At 44.0% G+C, this 21,358-nt stretch overlaps 2 protein-coding genes across 2 annotated transcripts in view; both read right to left on the reverse strand.

The window, feature by feature from the left end:
- Window positions 1–13,610, reverse strand: part of LOC8026626 (kinesin-like protein KIF19) — an 84,639-nt gene extending 71,029 nt beyond the window's left edge. Inside the window, exon 1 of the mRNA XM_042286063.1 lies at window positions 13,545–13,610. Within this exon, the coding sequence (XP_042141997.1) occupies window positions 13,545–13,610 (66 nt within the window). The remainder of the gene's footprint in view (window positions 1–13,544) is intronic.
- Window positions 13,611–17,655: 4,045 nt separating this feature from the next.
- LOC8032736 overlaps window positions 17,656–21,358 on the reverse strand; it is an 89,689-nt gene continuing 85,986 nt past the window's right edge. Inside the window, exon 12 of the mRNA XM_029985805.3 lies at window positions 17,656–21,085. Coding sequence (XP_029841665.2) covers window positions 20,267–21,085 — 819 coding nt within the window. The 3' untranslated portion in view covers window positions 17,656–20,266. The remainder of the gene's footprint in view (window positions 21,086–21,358) is intronic.

The following is a 21,358-nucleotide window of genomic DNA, read 5'->3' on the forward strand; positions in this document are numbered from 1 at the left end:
ACACTGGGTAGGTTTCGTTTATGCGAAATGAAAGTATTGAAAATCATAATCTTTTTTTTTCTTTTTTTTTTTTACAGCGGAGTTGTTAAGGGCTAGTTTCCCCAGGATCGTGTCCGGTACCAAACAAATGTCGACACAACACTCTGGTTGCCGCCGTCTCTCATAGATGGCGGTAGCTGTGCAGAGAGTTGTGTTGGCCGGTTGTCTGCTTGCCGGCCGTCGCTCATAGATGGCGGCAACCTTTCCAGCCTCGGCAACCAGACAACTGGTTGCTGCCGTCACTCATAGATGGCGACAACGTTTCTTCGGAGGAAGAAGAGTGGGAGCGGAACGAGCGGCGATGTGAGCAGCAGCGCGAATGGTTCCGCAACCGCCGCAAAGCCGCTATCGCCTAAAGTTCCACTGCAAAGCCGCTATCGCCTAAAGTTCCACTGCGTCGAGCGCTACAGACTCCCTTGCAATAGAAGAGCATATCACTCGCCTGGAAAGCCACCACCGAGAACAGAAGCTACAGCTCTGTTGCTTTTGCTTCTTCGCCAGAGTGGAAAGGTTGTATGTTTTTAGATGACGAACTGCTTTTGAATACTCTGTGGGCCCCTGTCCGTATCGATCTCAATCGGCATCGTACGGGGGTGCGGCCGTGTGATCACTTCTGCGCGCGAGGCAGTTTGAACAAACTAAATTAGCAGCCGTACTGGTATGGCTAGATTTCTCACCTGCAGCGTTAACCATGGTCGCCATACCATAAAGCAGACCAACCCTTTACTGTTTCAACGTTCAAAGTCTCATATGCTTTTTATAATGGTGAAAATTTGAAACCAAGGACCGTTGGAGTCGCGCATAGGACTCGGAAAAGAGGGAAAAGACAGATAACAGGGGTGGGTGGTTTAAAACGTGGATCGCAGGTTATTCGCAACGCCTGACAAATCGTCTCCACCTAGCGGCTGGAACACAAATCTGCAGTGGCAAGTTTGCTGGTCAGCTTTCTCAAAGGATTCAGATATTCACATCGCCTGGCAGAATAAAGTCTTTATATATTGCCCAAATAAAAATTGCGTCAGAAGAAAAACGAGATAATAAAAATAAAAACTCTTTATTTCGAAAGAAAATAGTTTCAGAGCTGACGTGTATTAGTGAGTATAATATCGTAATTTGAATGCATGAGCATGAATGTATTCAGTAACATTGGCAGGATCCCTAGCTTTAATAATTTGCAGTCCGTAACCCGCGCGAGAAGTTTATTGATTTATTGATACTGTCAGCCCTAGACAGGGCTTTTACAGGAGTGGGTAATACAATGCAGTAAATCACATACATGCACACAATGAAGAAAAACGCAATTATCGCATACATACACAATGAAGAAAAAAATAAAAGAAAAAAGAAGAACGGCGGCAGAGAATACTAATACATGCTGCTGCAAAAAGCACGAGGAAAGGAAGTTTATATTTCCCAAAAGTTTGAATGACAAGTAGAATATGTGATTTTCATTTATCTGAGGCATGCCAAGCCTAATAAAACACTACCTACATCTGTGTATTCGTTCTTCTATTTAACGCTAAGCCTGTATCCGTATTGTTCACGTATTTTCAGAAGCCCTAGTTTCTTGAAAATTTGCTCTCTGTGAAGGCCATATGGTAAGTTACATACAAGCGTTAACGCTATTTTCTTTATTCAAACAATTTATGTAGATTTGTTTTAGTGGTAGTACCCCAAACCAAATGACAATACTTCAAGTGAGATAGGAATGCACTCTAAGAAATGCCTGCGCAACTACTTATTCGCAAAACACTCAATGAGCCAATCTCTGTGATCTACGAAATCAGCTCAGCGAATGATGAGGCGGAAGATCTGTTTAGACCTTAAAATTAAGCCTGCGCTGTGGCATTACGCAATGCAAGCATGACGCTTTGCATTGCGTAATGTCACAGCGCGGACTTCATTTTTAGGTCTGAACAGATGTTTTGCCTCATCATTCGCTGAACTGATTTCGTAGATCACAGAGATTGGCACTTTGAGTGTTTTGCGGGTAAGTACTCGCGCAGGCATTTCTTAGAGTGTAATATGATATAGAGGAGTAATTCGACGCTCGATGGAAGTATTAGAAGTATTTTTATTTTTTTTTATATTTTAAATTGCCTTCATACTTTTTTTTAACAAATTTCCTTAAATGTTTATTTATCCCAAATAGACGATCTTCACATTTTGACGGTGTCTCAACTCGCCACAATGCAGTTTGTGTGAAGAAAAAAACACACAAAGAGACCAAGGCGTGTTGTTTTAATAATAATAAAAAAACAAGTGTATTTGATGAAATATTTATTAAATTATCAACATATTTTTCAACTTGTAAAACTGAAATATACCTCATACGGTGCTGTAAAAAGAAAAAGAAAGAAAGAGAGGAAAGTGGTTTCGGTTCAACCACCTCCTCGCTGCACGAACGTGCATGTGCCCATGAGCTCACGGAACCACAAAGCGAAACCATCCCCTCCCTCCCACGAAATACACTTTACTGTCCTGTTTCATTTAATATTTCGTGCGCAATAATTTTTGTTTTATATGTTATCACTTGAAGAAGAAGGACGATCGAACAAAAACAAAGAATAAAGCAGCTGAGTAGAAAACAGATAATAATAATAAAAAAAGCAGACACTTTTAACGCTAAGAGTCATTCGCCGAACGCGACCCCGTTACGTGACAGATAGCGACGCAGGCGAAAGCAGGAGGGGGCTGGCCGCGGTGGCAGACGACGCTAATGTTGCCAACCGCTTTTTCTGTTTCTGGCTAGCTTCGGCATAAACGGCCGCGATCCGTCTCGAGTTTTTGTTGTCCGCACAATAATACTTGCTTTTGTATGTGTTTTTGTCTGACATGAAAAAAAAAATTGGTTATTGGAAAGGGGCCACCAGAAAGTGTTGGGTTATTTTATGGCTACGCGTCGTTAGGCCGATCCGTAAATGAGCGAACTGTGTTCCACGGTAAGTGGCCTCAATAGACTACGAGTTTGGGGGACAGTTCATGTTGGGAGTATCCCCCGATCAGTGTTTCCCCAAAACTCACTATACTGACCGTAAAAGAGGTGCTCTTAGCCATATGTGTAACGACGCTTGCGTCGTAACCCATGTGCTTGCATAGACGCTTGCAAGCGGCCACGCTTGAAAAGGTAGTCTGGCCACCTTGATTGGAAAACGCTTCGCTTGGGCACTAGTCTAGAAAGCGCGGGCACGCCTTAACGAGGCTATGGTGCTTGGAATTAGCCCGTCTAGACTGGTCTGTTTACCGCGTACTAAAGAAATGATTCGTCGGTTTGCGCCTGATGACGTCATAAAAACGTCATGTCGCCCGCCGCTTTCCTGCCGGCGTCCCAATAGCTGTGGTGTGGGTGGCAGACGCCTGTCCTGTTTTTACAGGCCGTTCTTCATTTTGACAGTCCGTGGGAGCTTCGGCAGCCAGGAACTGCGATGCAGTGACGAGAGCGACATTCGCGTTTGCTCGTATTTTTTTTTTCCCGGAACTACTCCGACCAACCGCTAGGATCGCTACATCCGACAGCATGACACGACCGCTTTTCTAAAGGCATGTGTTGCCACTTTGGAACTACTTTTGATGCGCGAGAGGGATAAGATGCTAAGCACACCAGTCCAAGACCCGTTCCGAGCACTGTGTAGCAAGGCTCGGCTATCAGACGATCAAAACAAGCCAGCAGAAAGATGTCGGAGCCAAGTGCCCAAACTTGCAAACGTCTACATTTCCGAGTAATTCATTGACGAGCATCCCACTACTGATTCATTTCCTCTTCAATTACTTTATCATATAATGTGTTCAAGGGCTGGGATTCCCGAGGAAAGTGTGACCTGACTTCACGAAAAACCGTCACGAGAAGCTGTCACGAGAAACCGTCAGACACATGCCTAATGTAGCGGCCTTGTATCTATAGGATCCGCTAGACTTGGCGCTACCGAAATGCGTTACGGAAATGCTAAGTTTGAGTGCACAGTGTTCACTTGACTTGGTCAACGTGACGGTGGTCACGTTCCGTCATTGGTACGGCGTGTCGTGTGACACCAACCACATGACCACGTCACGTCAGAACGTAACACCGTAACGTCACATATGTGACAAACAACGTGGCCACGTCGAGTCACGCGCACTGGGTCACGTGACCCAGTTGACGTCACGCATCCAGTGCACTCAAAACTAGCTGCACATATTTTCGTCTTGATTTACACCGTAGGACTAAGATACTTGTTTTATCAGAGAATACCTACAGAAAATATGTCATTATTCTTCGGTGGTGGCGTATCATTATTTTTAGGGCCTTCTTTACTTTTGCTTTTGTATTTTATTTTTATTTATTAACGTTTTTGAGAATAACCGCCGCTCATAATTATAAAAGCGTCTTTATATAGTGACTATGTTAAGAATGTTTCCAATTAATCTTTCAGCCAGACGAACATATCAGTCGTTTCTGTGATGTGGCGCGGATTTTTGTTTTTCTGTGGGATCAAGAAATTGATCAGATCTCACAGAAAGTGCTTCTTTTCGAAGATCTAATATTGAATATTCCGCGAAAGAAGGCACTGCGCTCTAGAAGGCTCCTCAATTAAGCTCGAATGATGTAGAACACATTTATCGGCGGTTGTGCCGCGTTGTTGAGGTATAATGATAATGCGGTTACAGAATGAGCACTGCACGTATTTTCCAGCTCAACTGCGCAAAAAGAGCAGATTTGCAGCGTGGGGAGCATATAGCCCAACTGCGAAAAGAAGGAGTTCCTTGGCATAGCGTTATTTTCACTGCCATGCTAAAACGGAGCTGGAATCGTGCAGTAAATAATAGTCCTGTCGGACGAACCGCCTAAGCTCCCTTCATAGACAAGACTTTTGTTTTTAAAATGAAAAGAATGTACGTGCCACACGCCACCGTAAATGCTCCTTGCCCCAAGGCGTCCTTTTCGGGAAAGCAGCTCGCTGGCATCCTTTGGTACGAAGGAGGTACTCTCAATAGTGGGAGCTAACGGCATTGGAGGCGAACTGGGGCTTCATTCTGTCTCCCCGCCGTTAGAACTTTGAAGGACTGACCATGGGCTTTTCACGCGTTGGCTGAGAGTACTGTACCATGGCCTCCTCTATACTGACAAAGCCTGGCAGACCGCCACGAGACGCGGCCGCCGAAAGTGAAAAGGTAGAGCGGCAGACGAGAGGCATATGTAACGGGCGCCCCGCTGCGGCGAGACGCCGAAACGCACTTGTCCCGAGCGATGGAATGTCCACTTGTGCGCTTCTCGCGTTCCTCTGGCTACCACTTTTTTTTTCTCGTCGGGTTTGAAAACCATGATTCGGGTCCTCGCCGCTGCAAAAACTGTGCGCTGAATACCATGATTCCCCGAGAAATGCTCTCTGCTACCAGACCCTCGCGCTCCAAATCTGCGACCGGGCATTCTATGGCTCCGTCGTCGAAATGCCGGGCCATGTGAGTATAGAGGATGCTACGACGTGGAGCATTCAAGTAAAGTATACGTAATGTGCAGGCTTTAAGCATTGGAGGATACAATTTTCAAATTCCACTTGTAGGTTTGTTAGGGAGTCAATAATTTAGCGCACGGTAAATACCGTGTGCTAAAAATATTGGAAGGAGAGGGGAAAATTTTGAAAGAAAAGGAAAATGTCAGACGAAAAAAAAAAGGATGAAACTAAAATACGTTAATTTTTTTTTTTAAATGTTGTCAAAAGCTTCGAAACACATTATTTCGTCGGTGCATGAAACAATTTGGAAAGTTCAGGTTTAAGAAATGAAAGTTCCGTTTTCGTCAGTGGAAGTGGAGGAGGAGAAATATTGATGCACACCGCACCCACACTCTAAAAAAAGCACGTGCGTCTACTTTCCCGCACAACACTCGAAGAACCAATCACAACAACTTACGGAGGCATCTCAGCGAACGACGATGCCGAAACATATGTCTAAAAAAAAAAAAAAAAAAAAAAAAAACACGCAGTCTGAGTTGTGACATTAAGCGCTATACAAGCGTGACGTTTCGCATTGCTTAACGTCACAACTCAGACTGCGACATTTGCTGAGCTGCCTCCGTAAGTTGCGGTGATTGGCTCTTCGAGTGTTGTGCGGGAAAGTAGACGCACGGGCTTATTTTTAGAGTGCATAACAAATGACTCGATGATTGCACTCCCAAATCTACTCTCGTGCCCCCTTAGAATTGGGGTATCGCGAAACTTAGCAGCTAGAGATCTTAAACAGTGCGCAAAGTTGTGCTCATAAGGAATCACTGCAAAAACGGCCCTTCTTTCTTGGAACGCTGAAGTCCAGGCCTGAGAATAAATCTTGCAAAGGTGGAACAGAGGGGGTCGGCTGGAAACCCTGTTTTGACAAACTTCTTGATCAAGGAATGGAAATTACTTTCATAAAAAAAGATTATAACGCGATTTCACAAAAGAGGACACGAAGAGCCCTCTTTTCGACTCTTCGTGTCGGAATCATCATGACCTGATGTCTTGATGATTCCGTGTTTGCCCGTTTTAGTGACTTATAGTGAGCGCTGTAAGAAAAAAGGATGGGCTTTATTGATCTTTAATAAAAAGCCCGAGAAAAGCCAAAAATAATGAAAAAAAAATTAATTAAAAAATAATTAATGTATTCTAGTTTTATTTCTTTTCCCGTCTGAAATTTCCCCTTTCCTTCAACTATTCTTTTCTCCCTCAATTTCCAAGATTTGTAGACGGCTCTGGGGGGGGGGGGGGGGGGGGGGGGGGTCGATACTGTTTCATTCTTCTTGTTGCTAGTTGAAAGATGTCATCTACTGTTCTCCGTTTTATTTGTTCATTCTTGCGTACGTAAAACTGAACCTTATCAACACGCTCGGTTTTTAATTAATTAAGTGTAATTTTTTTCTTCGAGCTATATCTCCTGATCCGAACGTTGGTACTCTCACACATCGGTATTGGCGCATATAAAATAGTACTAGAAAATATTTCAGTACCTTGGGAATCATTCAGAGCTGTGGCTACCAGATACAACAGGCATATCTTAAAACAATCCGAAACGTAAAAAAAAAGAAAAAGCATTTAAGTTCTTTAGAGTTTACGGTTTTCTAACATCCTACTTTTTTAAAGCGGTTCGAAAAGTAATAAAAACTATAAGCAAAAGAAAAAAAACGATCAATGCTAACTTTAAATATCCATTTTCTTCGCGTAGCCAGAAACAATTCTCGTAAATTTCTTCCGTATAGCCGAACATGATCTGACCCCGATAACACAGACGCTATAACGGTAGACACGAGAAAGCAACGTTATGAAGGAAACGAAATATATTCCTAGGTGAAGATTTTTGTATACGTTGCTCGGACAATAATCAATACGCCTTCTACCGAACTCAAAAGGTGTCGAGGTCATTAAAACAATGCCCGCTAAAACGAAAACAAAAAATGTCAATGTCGCAATTGGGACGTTTTAGCGCGTTGTTTTTTTTCGGACGCCATTCAAAAGCGTAGAATGGGGGTGATATATAGCACACAAACAGAAAATCACCAGATCAAAACACACTAACACAAAAAATAAATAAAAAGAAGCGCGGGTATACCGCTTGATCGAACATGCTTTCACAGAAACCCGGCGGCCGGTCGGACCCTTTCTCTTTTTTTTTTTTCTGGAAGCCTCCAAGGTGGATATCGAACATCTTTTTCGGCGTACCCTTCGTTTATTTATTGACCGCTCGCGCGCACACGTACACGTCCGAGGCGGACGTACACTCGTAGCTTCGACCTTACCGGATGACCACACCGTGACTCTGTTTTCTCGCAAGTTACCGGAAAACGGCACAACATTTCTTCGCCCGTGAAAAGAGAAAGAACAAAAAAAGTGAAAGCCCTTTACAACTCCCTGTAACACCGAATTGGAGCGCAGCTCTTGAGGAGGAGGAGGGAAGGGTACTGAGGGTTACCTTTTCTTGGGGCGGGGGGGGGGGGGGTCATGTGACCTTGGGGGGTCACGTGACCCCCAGAAAATTTTTCCGCTAGATTTAGCGGGAATTTTTCCACTAGATTTAGCGGGAATTTTTTCCGCTAGATTTAGCGGGAAAATTTTTCCGCTAGATTTAGCGGGGAATTTTTCCCTCTAGACTTTTTCGCTAGATTTAGCGGAGAAAATTTTCCGCTAGATTTAGGGGGAATTTTTCCGCTACATGTAGCGGGGAATTTTTCCCGCTAGATTTAACGGTGAATTTTTTCCGCTAAATCTAGCGGGAAAAATTTTTACGCTAGATTTAGCGGAGAAATTTTTCCGCTAAATCTAGTGGGGAAATTTTTCCGCTAGATTTAGCGGGGAAATTTACCCATAATGCACCGCGCGGTTACGCCGACGGCGACGGCGACGCCGACGCCGCTCATGCCGGAAACGGGCCCCTAAGAGCTGCGCTCTAAAACAACAAAAAAAGAAAAACTGTCGCGACTCCAGCGAAACCGACGCCACCAAGCGGGAAAACCGGGAACCAGCCGGAACAGGTCGTTTTGCGCACCTCCGCGTCTCTGGCGGCTTTCGCGGACGCGTGTGGTCGGTGCGGTGGCGAACAATGTAATTTGACGAAGGTCCGAATATTTCTTAAGTTTGCCCGAGGGTTCATTAGTGTGGTGAAGCCTCATTAGATTGTTTCCTTCCATCACGTGTTTGAAAGCCCGTTTACTCCACAACACACGGTCGCGTGCTTTCGATTTCTTGGATGGGGAGGAATCACGGAAAAACGTTTTGATTTCTTGTCTGTCTCGAATCACATTCAAAGTGACGACTATTTGGTAACTGATACGTTGTTTCATTATAAGGATGTAGAACAGTGGACTGAGGACGACAGACGAGGTGTTTCATTGTAGGGAACACCAATGTTGCAGTCAAGTGAATGGGAAGGTTCGATAGCTACTTTTCTTGAGTTTGGTCGTGTTCGATTAGCTTTAAGATTGAGCCACTCACGCCGGTCTGTGCGTTGGCTATTCATCTTGGCTGCTTTTCCCCGAAAAAGCCTCTGGACCACACCGAAGGAGTTGGGCTGATTTCGTAATTACTTGATACCGGAAAATCTGCTCGCTGCATGCGATTAATGAGGGAAATTGTCTGCTTTCAAAAGGTTGGCGACGCGTCTCGCAAAGTTAGAAGCTGTCACGGCACTATGATTAGGGTGTGTATTTTCCGGTGTTTATTTGTGAGAAAAATCGGCGGATGTTTTTCGGTGTTTATTTATTTTCAAAACACCGGTGTATTTCGGTGGAACGTCTCACTACGAGGCTAAAATCGGTGATTATCGGTGGAAAAAAAATGCGATTGATCACAAACAGAGAGTTCCAATTTTATTCGCATATTTCATACACTTCTTCTCTAGGAAGCATCTAATTCTCACACTTGGTTATTATAGTAGATGCAAGCATACCTCGAGAGGCTTGCATCCGTCATGGCAGCACGTTCCTTGCGGTTCACAACCCACAATTATGAAAAGACACGCTCCTGTACGACACGGACGTTGGCAGTGTCTTCTAGGAACCTCAGCAACCTCTGAATACATGGTTTGCACCGACATCACTTGGCCAGACACAATGGGGAAAGGGCACGTGAGAGCCTACCCTCCACTGCGTTAATTTTTCCACAAAAGGGGCCCATGGGAGACACAATGGGGGAAAAGGCGTATGAGAGCTTAGCTTCCACTGCGTTCACTAAACGCTTTTGACCCCCAGAAAGGAGGGCGGACTGGCGCCACCTGCAAGCCATGTATAAACACTGGAAGAATGCAGGATCCACGAGATAACACGTTTGCCGAACCTCTACGGGGAAAGGGTTTCGCTAGGTCGGAATCATGCCACGACCGGTGTTTTTCGGTTTTAACCAGAACGAAAAAATCCAACCACCGGTGTTTTTCGGTTTTAACCGATTTTGTATTTTCGTCACCGACGGATGTTTATCGGTGTTTTTCGGTTAAAACCGGAAAATACACACCCTAATTATGATCTATCGCGCATCCAACAGATAAGTCGCATGGTCAAGGCATGCGAGTTAGCTGAAAATTACTCTCGGTGGAACAATTCTGTAGTCATCGCCGCTTTCCTTAGCTGATCAAAACTGATTAGAGTCTATTACCGTCTCTCCGGAGCCCATAGTTTCGGTTTTGAACGAAATCTCCGAAACGAAAGTTTGACATGAAAAAAAACAAAAAAACACCGGGAAAACAAAACTATGCTCTGCAACTTTATGTGCATCGGCTACACTTAACCGTCTGAGTTCAAATACCTATAAAATTGGGCATTAAACAAAAGAAAATCTGTTAAATTGAATGCGCCACCCGTTCAGGAGGTTTGACTGAGTCGACGCGACCTGGACCCAGCCGCCATGTTTGTTTGGTGGTGGCGCCCCCTATAGGTCGCTGGAGCCGCGAATAGTCCGTTACAACTCAAGAAGGTAGGGCGAGGGAAATGAAGGGCGGGCAAGAGGAAGCAGACGGAACGCTGGAAAAGAGAGGGGGAAACCTCCTTATCTCTTTAGCGTTCCATCTGCTTCCTCCTCCCCGGCCCGTCTTACCCTCGCCCTACCTTCTTGAGTTGCAGCGGACTTTAGAAGTGTCCAATATCGACTCATAAGCCTTCTCTGGTCGTAGGGCAATCATCCAGTAGCTACAAAACGCTGTTTAATTTCTTTTAAGTTTTTGTATTTGCCGTTCTTTTTTTTGTATAGCCCTAATGCCCTCAACGGGACCTTAGTGTGAAATACATTAACGAGTGGCTCTACATACTCGAAAGAAGCTTTCCTATACTCCGTTCAACTTCTTAAGTCCGCTCCGTCTGTGAGCATGTACTAATACGCTCTGTCCGTGTGCCTTCTGCCTGTGTGCAACTGCTCGTCCTTTGTCCGTCTGTCCTTAATTGCAAATCAAAAACAGCGCCGACACTACATCGTCAAGGTGCTCTTCACCTTTTTGCTTTCACCGTGTGCACCAAGTCGATGAAAAACTACTCCATCTGAAACTTTCGAAAGAATCATCATCATCATAATAATAATGCTATAATAATAATAGTAATATGAATAATGCAATAGAAATGATAATAATAATAAAATGGCTGGATTCAGTGGTGGCATAGCACGCCAATAGTTCGTTGCTACGACAGCTTTACAACAGGCGCGATGGTTCATAGCTACTTATTGTGCAGTGACAAAAGGAAGCAAAGTAAATGAATAAAATGCAGCAGTCCTTGTTCAAACAGTATTCGCGGTCAGACGCTCGCTAGGGGCGCTTCTGCTTTCCTTACTATAAAGCCCCTCTATCCTGGGAAATGTGGCGCCATTCGTTGTTGTGGAAATTGCTCGAGACACGTGCCGCGCGCCACTTCTGGGACAACATGGCGTCCGAAATCTAGCTCAATGCTGCGCTGTGCTGCCATGATCTTCCCAGGGGCTGCAGGTTGCACGTGCCTCATGCATCGACGCACCTTGCTCTGCTCTAAAAAAACGAAGGTGCTTTACCTCACTATGGGTAGTGCACGTGCTACCTACGCGATTATGTTTTGGTTTTCATAGTGCATACAAGCTTGGCATAGCACGTGCTTGCTCCGGCGCAGGAAGTAGAAGTATCCTCACTATGGGTTGTGAACAAATTCCGCCAGGTGGCGATACCCAAACTTCTCGCCGCGAATAATATATGACCTCGTTTACATGAAGAGGGAAGCATTTTCAAATAAACCGCACTTAATAAATTACTCATTTTACAGTTAATTGCTCATTATACACATCGTGTTTTTTGCTTGAAAGAATTGAAATCTAAATACGGTCAGACGAAACAATATATTTATTGACAAAAAGCATTTGTATGAGGGGTTGGGATCAAAACAAATCGATTTAAATCATTAAAGATTTGAAGTTTTAGATGTCTAAATCATACGTATTTCAAATCTCGGTTTCAAGTAATGACAAACTACTAGAACGCATTTCTATATAAGCAACAACGCAAGACGCTCGCAAAAAGACAAAAAACAAAACGAAAAAACTTTGACATTATTTTTATTTTACGAACGAGTGGTTATTTATGTGCTGATATCGCAAACGTACTTCTGCCAACAAGCCTGCTGTAAACACTTTATTTTAGAGGCCTCATATTTCACGAATTGGGCAGAGTGCGAATTTCAGTACTAATTCGGGAGTTACCATAGGCAAATACATTCCCGGAATCCAATTTTTGCTATATTTTGTATATAAATTCGTGAAATTCACGAAAACTAGGTCATTGCAAAAATTTATTTGTTTATAAATATTTGGAACCTACGCGCCAAAAGAAAAAAAACCAAAAAAACCTCGTTTATTAATATTATTATTATTATTTTTAGCGTGGGACGAATTTTACACGTTACACGTTTTCTGAAATTTTTGCTTGGCTTTCCGCGGAATGCTTTCCGCCACACTTAAAACTAAAGAGAACAAAATTGCGCGCACAGATTTAAAAGGAAAACAAATTTCACGAACCAGACAAGTATAGAAGTGCAAACTTCACACGCAGAAATTGTAACGCTCTTGGAAAAATCTAAACTTCTATTAAGAGCCGATAACCATCGTCGATAACAAATTAAGAGGCGCTTAGCATAACTCATCATGTTGGCACCTCTCGCTCCTTGATTCGATCGGTCTTGGGCGTCCTCATTGGCAGACACTTCGTAATAATGTTCCAGAAGATATTGTTTAAGTCATCTCTGCATGCCGAAATAATTGGACGCTAGCTTTTAGAATGAAGATAGCCGTGCCTTCTATGTGAACGTACTACTCCTTGTGCAGGTGTCTCTAAAGATGTCCTTAAGCCAACTTTTTCCCAGAACACAAAAGACATCCATTGACTTCGGTTTGCTGAAGAGACTCGGCGACGGAGGAGCTTCATAACAAAGATGCATGAAAATGAAATTTGTGATTATTTGACCCTCGGCATGACGTCAACACTAGATGCTTGCAGCTCAGTGTCCCGTTGCAGGCTTCCATTTTAGGGCTAAATATGCTTTCGTCGTCGTCATTCAGAAAGAGCGCTTCGTCTTTTCATTTTTGTGACTTGTTCATTTGTGTCTTGCGCTAGTTTTATTTTCTGGCGTGCGATCTTACACATGGAAGCAAGGAAAGTGAAGACAGAGTCGTCTTCCAGCGGTAGGTCGGTATATTTAGGACACGGTGCAGGTTCTTGTTAATTGATTGCAAGCCTTTGTTGCGGGTTAATTCGAGCTCTAAAATATCCATTATTTCTCTATTGTATGCGCCGGTAATGTATACAAACTCACTTGCAGGATATATTAATGATTTCAATTTAGTAACCCCATAAGACGCCTCAATCCACAGGGTTACAAATGTCTCTTTTTTTCGCGAGGAAAATTTTACGGATAATCTTTTAGTAAGATTACTCACTTTTCGTTAACTCAGGGGTGAAATGTCTCTAGTGCAAAACCAATTATTACGTGTCGTATGAGCTATATCTTTGTTTATTAGTTTACTCTTATTCCTTATACTTCAAAGATTGAAAGAAAAGGTACTTGCCAGGAGTTTCTGAGCTTTTCCCTCTTCGCTGTTTTCGGACGAGGCTGTTGTCTTGCGGTTGGCCATGTCCGCAGCGGTGGTTCACAATCACCTCAGTTCGTGGAAACACGAAAATTGCATAACAAATTTTAGTTGTTTCTTGATGGGCCAAGATGACTCAGCGATATGGCAGTTCCACTTTGTTAGGCTAAAGAGTTGAACATCTTCTTTAAATGGAGAAACACATGGACGTCCTATCAGTTGGTAAGTTCACAAAAAGCTCTCGCCCCTCGCAATGTTCCCAAACTCTTCAGCGATGAGCGTTGGGTCACACACGAACACACCTTGGATCATTGTACACTGCGCCTACTCACAAAGCAATCTCCAGAAAGCCGATTGGTTACAAACAACCCACTTTCGATTCCGGAGCTGTTTTCGAAGACGTCGATTCCGAAGCACAGTGAGTTTGGTGGTTGTGTGTTGCTTCGTAACAACTAGAGGGAGCTCCTTTTCTCAAGAATTGGAGGGACATTCACTAACTTGTTTACGGGCTCAGGAGGTCTTCTACGTCGAGTTGATGCTCCACAAAACTCCAGGATTGACATCGGTGACTGAACAATTCTGATGAACACCGGTAACTTCTTGCAGTGTTTCACGAAGATTTTATCTCCTGCTGAAAGCGTGCTGTCGTAGGAATAAAAAGCTACACTGAAAGAACCCATCCAAACCGCACCTGCGACTTAACCATACCATCCTCCCGATGTGATGACAAGTGGCGGGAATTCACCGTTAGAAATAGCAGACGATTTAGCATTCCAACAGTAGCAGACGACCTGGGCAAAGAAATCGTTTCAATTTCACCGGACGCCGTTGACGATGACGCACTTGTTTTCCAACGAAGTTGCAGATTACGCCGCTGATAAGGCGTTGTTATTTGGGCTCAAACCAACTTCAGAATCCCACGTTCCAACACACTCTGGAAGCAGTAGAGATGCCCGTTCGAAAAGAACCTGCCGGGGCCGAGCAGACTACAGCAACGACTAGTCCGCAATGTGACCGAGTGAAGGCGCCACCGTGGCCGGTGAAAAAAAGAAAAAAAAAAAGAAGAAAAAAAAAACAGCAATCGATTCACCACTCTGCTGGGTGGAGCCTTTTCTTCCCTATTCAGTGGCACCACGTGACCGCCAATGGACGTGATCGAGCGCGCGTCACGTGCCACGGTGAGAGCACACACGCACGCACATTAAAGAGAGCCCTAATATCGCCCGTGGCGGGGCGGAGCTTGTAACGGTCGATTTTTCATCCGTCGTCTGCGAGTTAGCCACACAGCGACAACTGGGGACCCCTCTTTTTGATTGGATTTTTTTTTATTATCGGTTCTGGCGTCTTAGAACCATGACTCGACACATAAACGACACACTTTAATGAATCACGTACTTTTTCTCTTATTTTTCCCCCTATAACTACCCGCCCACCTGTGTGGTCCATTTGGGTCTTCGTCATGGTGAAAGTTTCCTAGCAGACGGCTAGACGACGGTGACGTAATCCGACTTTGAGGGAGAAGGGTGAAAACTCGGGCGTGGTTAGTTTCTGCAGTGCGCAGCAGGTGACAAGGCCATGCAACGCAACTTGTTTAAGGGAACGTGACATGTTCCAGATCTGTCTGGAAATAATCTCTCGTGGAGGTCTCTGGTGAATTCCCTCAGTTGGCTTTATGTCATCCGGAGTTGGGGCGAGCTAAAACTAGAAGCCACGTGTCCACTCTGGGTAATGATGTGGCCCCTAGACCGACCCAGTTCAGATTCAGGTCGGTTGATTTTGTTGTCTCCGTGAGGAAGATTGAAGAGAAAGTCATAGGCGTTCGCCAGCCCTGCTTACGTAACTGATGAACACGTGTCGGTTGCAGAGGACATACGAGGTGTGTCATGTCTTGTGATACGGTGTATCTTCGCTTTCCAGCGACTGTAGGAGGTGCTTTGGTTCGAGCAAAGTGCCCCCTGTACACCTCTCTATCGCATGTTACCCAGGCAAAAATTGCAGATTCACCGAGCTGTGGACGCAAGAGTGGCCGGCGTCTTGTATTCACCAGAAGAGCGTTAGTGCGCAGGCGCCGAAGTGGACAAAGATGACCGCGCTAAGAAGGCGAACATTTAAGTTGTTCATAGCCCGTCATCTTCAAATGGCGAGAAAGATGTTGATGACTGCGAACCATATCAAATAATTCAGGCAAAGACGAATGGGACGAATGTTTATACGAGTTTTCTCACCTTTGAGGTTGGGCGACAGAGGCTCACTATGCAGATGAGCCATTTAGCCAGACCTACCGACGACCCCACCTACTATTAATGGTAGACTCTGATGTCGAGTAGCGTTTAATAAAGATATTTTTAATATTTCTTGAAAAGTTTTTAATCCTATTTCTGAGGGAAAGCGAAGGCACGATTACACTTATGACAATTTTTAGGCATTGGTTGTGATTACACAAGTGTTTCAGGCGCTCACTAATAGACAGCACTGTGGAAGGTGGGCATGGAGAGTCAATGAAAATTTTGGAACGGGTAAACTTTAATAAGGACGGAATGCAGGTCACACTACAATAGCCGAGCTTGTATTTCGATCATTTTTTTTTTCAGATTAAAACACTACCTATATGTGCTTCATACTCCATTAGAGTCAAGGTTAAAAATGAAAATCAAAATGATCTAAATTGTGATTTTAATCACACCAGGTTTACTGTAATTACTGTATTTTCCGGGCTCTAGTCCGCACCCGATGTATACTCCGCCAAGGCAAATTTGAGGTAAAAACTAAAGTTTTTGCTTAAATAGTCCGCACTTGGTGCGTAGTCCGCGCACCGGGCACAGTCTGCACCTGGTGCTTAGTCCAAATGAATATCTTCTCATGCACGGCGGCACACCTTGACAAAAGTCTACTTTCTTAACTCAAAGAGAAGGCTATACAATACATAAATCATCATTCACAAGTTTCGTCGCCTCTCGTCATAATGAACGATCTTGAAAAACAAATGCCCTGTGTAATCCGCCCGTGTAGATCCTCCGCACAGCCTAAAATTTCAACTTTTAAACATGCATAGTCCGCCGACTATAGCCCGGAAAATACGGTTATTTAAATCAAACCATTCCCGCAAAAAGTAATCCCCAAAATACTTTTTTTATTTACTGTTCGTATATCATTTCATGCTTTCTATGTTCACTTGTTTTGTATGTAAATGAAATAATCAAGCAATAAAGATTTAAAGCGGATCGTACGCTAACTCTACTAAGAAAATCATATCATAAAGCTTTTTTTTCAACGTTCCGCTTCGTTTTTCAGCTATATAATACATTACTGCAAGCAAATCAATATGTAAAATAAAAAAAGTAATGCCTATAAACACGAAAATCAAAACGCGAAAACAAAGCAAATGCCGGTGCTTAGCTAATTAAAAAAAAAACATAGCTGCTTTTGTTCTAGTGTGGAGAACTTAAATCAATAACAAGTTGTTATTCAAACTACTACTTAGAAGTTTAAATGAAGAAAACCTTTCTTCCGTATTATTTTCAGTGATCGAAGGGAATAATCAATCAATCGGTCACGCTTAAAAATGAATAGAGTGATATAAAATATTTTTTTTGTTATTTCTGGTTACAATGCTTCAAATCAAACAAATCTGATTAAAATTTAATATGCCCGATTTAAATCAAATAAATTTAATTTACTTGATATTAAAAGTCGTATTTTTTCACTCAGGTTAGAGTAAATTAGTAGTTTACTCGCAATTAATATAAGCGATTCGCTATCGGTGCGGTGTGCAAAAAAACCAAAATCGCATGGCCCGATTAAAAAAAAAATATCCGGATTCGTGCTTGACTGTGACTTTAATGCTTAAATTGCATGAATTATTTTGTTTTGAGTCACCGCTCTGGTCGAAAAGGTCACGATTCCAGTTTTAAAAGACAAACCTGAGCGAATATAAAAGCCTGATTAACAACTAGACAGAAACTGAAATGTGTGTTTTGTAGGACCATCATCGTCCAGGAAATAAAACAACGTGTTGTTAATTTTATCATACGATATCCTTATTCTTATTTTCTCAGAACACCGATCTCATAAATGACAAGAAGAAAGTGTCCAAGATCAAACTTTGCATCACCTTTATTCCTCAGTTTCGACATCGCGCTCAAAACAAAAAAAATGCCTATTGTTCCCAAGGAAAATCGCGACCTGTTTCTTTTATTTCAACGGGAAGCACTGCACAAAACCAAGTAAAATCGAAACAAGAATTGCTTCCTTAAACTACACTCCCCGCTCTCCTGAAAGAAGAAAAACAGAAGAGTTAAAAACCGGTCCAAAAGCCAAAGTGTCAAATTAAGAAGGAAGTCAATTGAGTCCATGGAAATTGACTACCTCCTTAACGGATCGCTGCCTCTTCCAGACGCCAGGTGCAAAAACACACCACCACGATAAAGAGAGATCTTCAACACCACACACGAGGAAGAGCAGCACCAACAAAAAGAAACCCAACACCGAAACATGAAGAACTCGTGAAAACATCGAGCACATTTGTGTACAAAAAAACATGTTTAAATAAGGGCACACGAGGCTGCCAAGAGGGTGACGAGAATTGGAGTTACTCCCAGTACAGCCTCCGGACATGTATGTACAAGAAACAAGTGCCATCACGTTTTGAAGACCTCTTCCTCCCCTTCTCTGGTTTCTTAGATGGAAGCAATGTTAAATTAATCTAATGACGCTTTGGATTACGAGTTTAATGAGTATGACTCGTCGACATTAATGGTGCCTAGAGGGCGTCTCTGATTGGTGTGTTACGCATCCTAGCTTGCCGATACATCAAAAGTGGTTTTGAAGTGGCACCCAATGACGTCACGGAAGCTGGCGTGTAATGTTGTCGGATGTCGCGATCCTGGTGGTTGGTGGGCAAAAAGCACGAGCAAACGTGAGTGTCGCCGTTGTCGCGGCGTCCCAACTTCTGGCTGTCGAAGCTTCCGTGGACTGTTACACTGGAGGGAGACCTGCAGCGGAACAGGCGTCTGCTACATCCACCATCGCTGTTGTGACACCGCCAGGATCGCGACCGGCGACATTGGGGCACTTCTATGACGTTGTCAGGGGGAACTTCGAGGAATCACTTTTTAGGAATCGGTACACACATGTCGGAGACGCGCTTTTCATGCACCATGGTGAGGATGGGTCCAGCTCCTAGCTTTTTAAACTGCCTTGAGCTGCTGCCTCTAGTCAGCATCGGTAATATAGTGCCTGGAGCCTCACATTGTGAAGTGGTGAGATGCTGGGATGAGTTGGATTTAAAACATGTAACATAAATAGGACCCCATAGGGTAAGGAACGACGGTAGACGTTATTGTGATTCATTAAAAAGAAGCTTGCGAAATGACTTCAAGTGCGCACAGAAAGAGACATTAAAAAGTAAATGTTTAAGTCTGGGCCAGTTTGACAAGTTTGGTTCTGATCAGGATTACTGAAATAGGTATAATGGCTGGTACTTGTTTTCCCACGCTATGACCACCCACAATTGTTTTAATGGTATCTGGTAACATCTGAAATGATTAAAGGTGTTTTTCTCTGGTGCTAAAGCACCGATCGGCTAGACAAGTTGCCGATGGTCGTTAAGGTACCGTAAGGAGAGGTTTAACAAAGGAACCTATGTATATTTTTGTGGGCTTTTCTGCGACAAAGTCAAATCAAAGCAAATTCATAAAAACAGGTGGTAGTCGTATAAATTACAGAAGTGGCAAGAGTGGAAGATAAAAATGCTCAACGGAACTTATGCGTGCTAACCTTTAAGAAACAAAAACAATCCGTATTCTAAAGACAGCCTTTTTTCAAATGACTGTCGATAACAGTGTTAAGAATGGCCTCATATAAAGTCACTGTGTGCACATTGAAATAATTACGCTGGTTTATGTCATTATTTATAAATTCGAAGTATGGTGCTGAATCTTTAAAATAAAGTGCTGCCGTTATGCTGCTCACATGTGAGAATTACTATTTTTTTAATCATAGAGACCGCAACAAACGAAGTACAAATTTGCAAACCGTAATGAGCCCAAACAGCGATACTTTCGACAGAAAGACAAATTATCAGTCCTATAACCTGCCATTATTTTATATCAGTGGCAAGCCATAGTCAAAGTTCACCGGGAATACAAACATGTTCCGCTTCTTTTCAACTAGTTCAGCAAACGTTTCGCTCAACCAATTGACTTTGGTAAGGAACGCAAATGCTTTACGCCGTGTCAAGCATAGACCCAAATGAGTTTTGCCTTCAACTCGACTTGGAGTTAGGACTGATTGTTGAAGCGAAGTTACCAGGCCCATGATCGGAACCTCTCCGCAAAACTTTCTTCGGACTGCATGTAAGATGAAGCAGCTGGAATGCTTACTAATAACCAGTATCCTCAAGCAAATGAGATGGTGCCCATGTGCTAGTTTTGGAGCATGCTGACCTCAGTACATTTTGAACACTTCACGAACGCGCACAGACACATTTACAAGAGACCCTTCGCCAACGATTGGCGCAGAAGCTTTTTCATACGGAGACCTCCAGTTTTAAGTGCCCTATCTTTTGACGGTATATGAATGATGGATAGACTCGTCATGCGACCATGGTGAAGTGACGGACGGTATATATACTTAACGCGTAGCAGAGTCCACTCAAAGACCACAAGAAACGGCGAAGAACTGAATCTCCAACATACGACTCGCTAAAGCCAGCCACCGATTTGTCGAACGGCGTCGGCGATCTCGCGGTGGACCACAGAACTCATGGTGTCGCTCGCGCAGGGGACCGTTGACGTCGAACTGCTGCAAGGAACTTCCTTGGCGCCGCCATTCTTATTTGCAGTGTTGCCGGAGTACAGGCCGCAGTTGCCGTGCCCGCGGAGAATGAAATTGGTCTTGTAAGCAGCGAACGCCGCCGGAAATGATGATGCATCGCTCGGATCGCCATCTTGCTCGATGACTTCCGCAGACGCTGCCCTCCGGCACGCGCTACTCGCCCTGGCGACGGCTTGTGTAGGCTTGGAGTTCCCCTTGTACCCTTCCCGAAGCTGGGGCAAGTCGCCACTCCCGTGTTTTTGAGGCTCCGAGACGTTCGCGCTGGGTTTCTTGAATTCTTGAGACTTTGCCCGCACCATGAGGTCAGAAGGAGTGCGGGCCCTAAGCCTTCTGGGGTCCTGAGGCTTCGACTGCGGGACGCCTGGATTGCAGACGGACACGTCCTTGCCGCTGTGGTCCAGGAGGATTCCGTTGCTGATAATCTCGTGCGTCGACTCCGGCTGCTGGTGGAGTTTTCTGCGGTCTTCAGACTTGCTTCGGCGTCGCAAGACCGGGTTGCCGGAGTCGACGAAGCGGTGGACCCCGACGACCCGGGGTTTTTCGTCGGGTGTCCTCGCGCTTCGCGGAATCATCAGGCGGGGTTCCGGAAGGGCCGGGTAGTTCCACCCGATGTCGTCCTTGGTGGCGTCACCCCTGGCACTGCTCGGGAGGGTGCACTCCGCCTTCGGGACTGGAGTGCTCGAGATCTGTGGTAGTGGTGATGGATTTTATGAATTTCTAGATGATTAGTTTCTGGTGAGTTTTAAATGTCAGTGAGGAGGGGAGAAGAACAGATGAGAATTGTTTCTTTTCGAACCCTCTTGAGTGCAAGTAAATATACGTAGTTTTTAGATACAACAAAGTAAACAAACATTGCAAACATAAAAAAAGTTTATGCGTTATTTATAGGCGGATCAAAATACGTGGTTCAATCGGTCAACTGTTGCAGAAATTTTAGCGCCATCGCCTACCTCAAGATC

The sequence above is a fragment of the Ixodes scapularis genome, unplaced genomic scaffold (genome assembly GCF_016920785.2).
Source record: "Ixodes scapularis isolate PalLabHiFi unplaced genomic scaffold, ASM1692078v2 PGA_scaffold6__148_contigs__length_123643588, whole genome shotgun sequence".
Classification (NCBI taxonomy): domain Eukaryota; kingdom Metazoa; phylum Arthropoda; class Arachnida; order Ixodida; family Ixodidae; genus Ixodes; species Ixodes scapularis.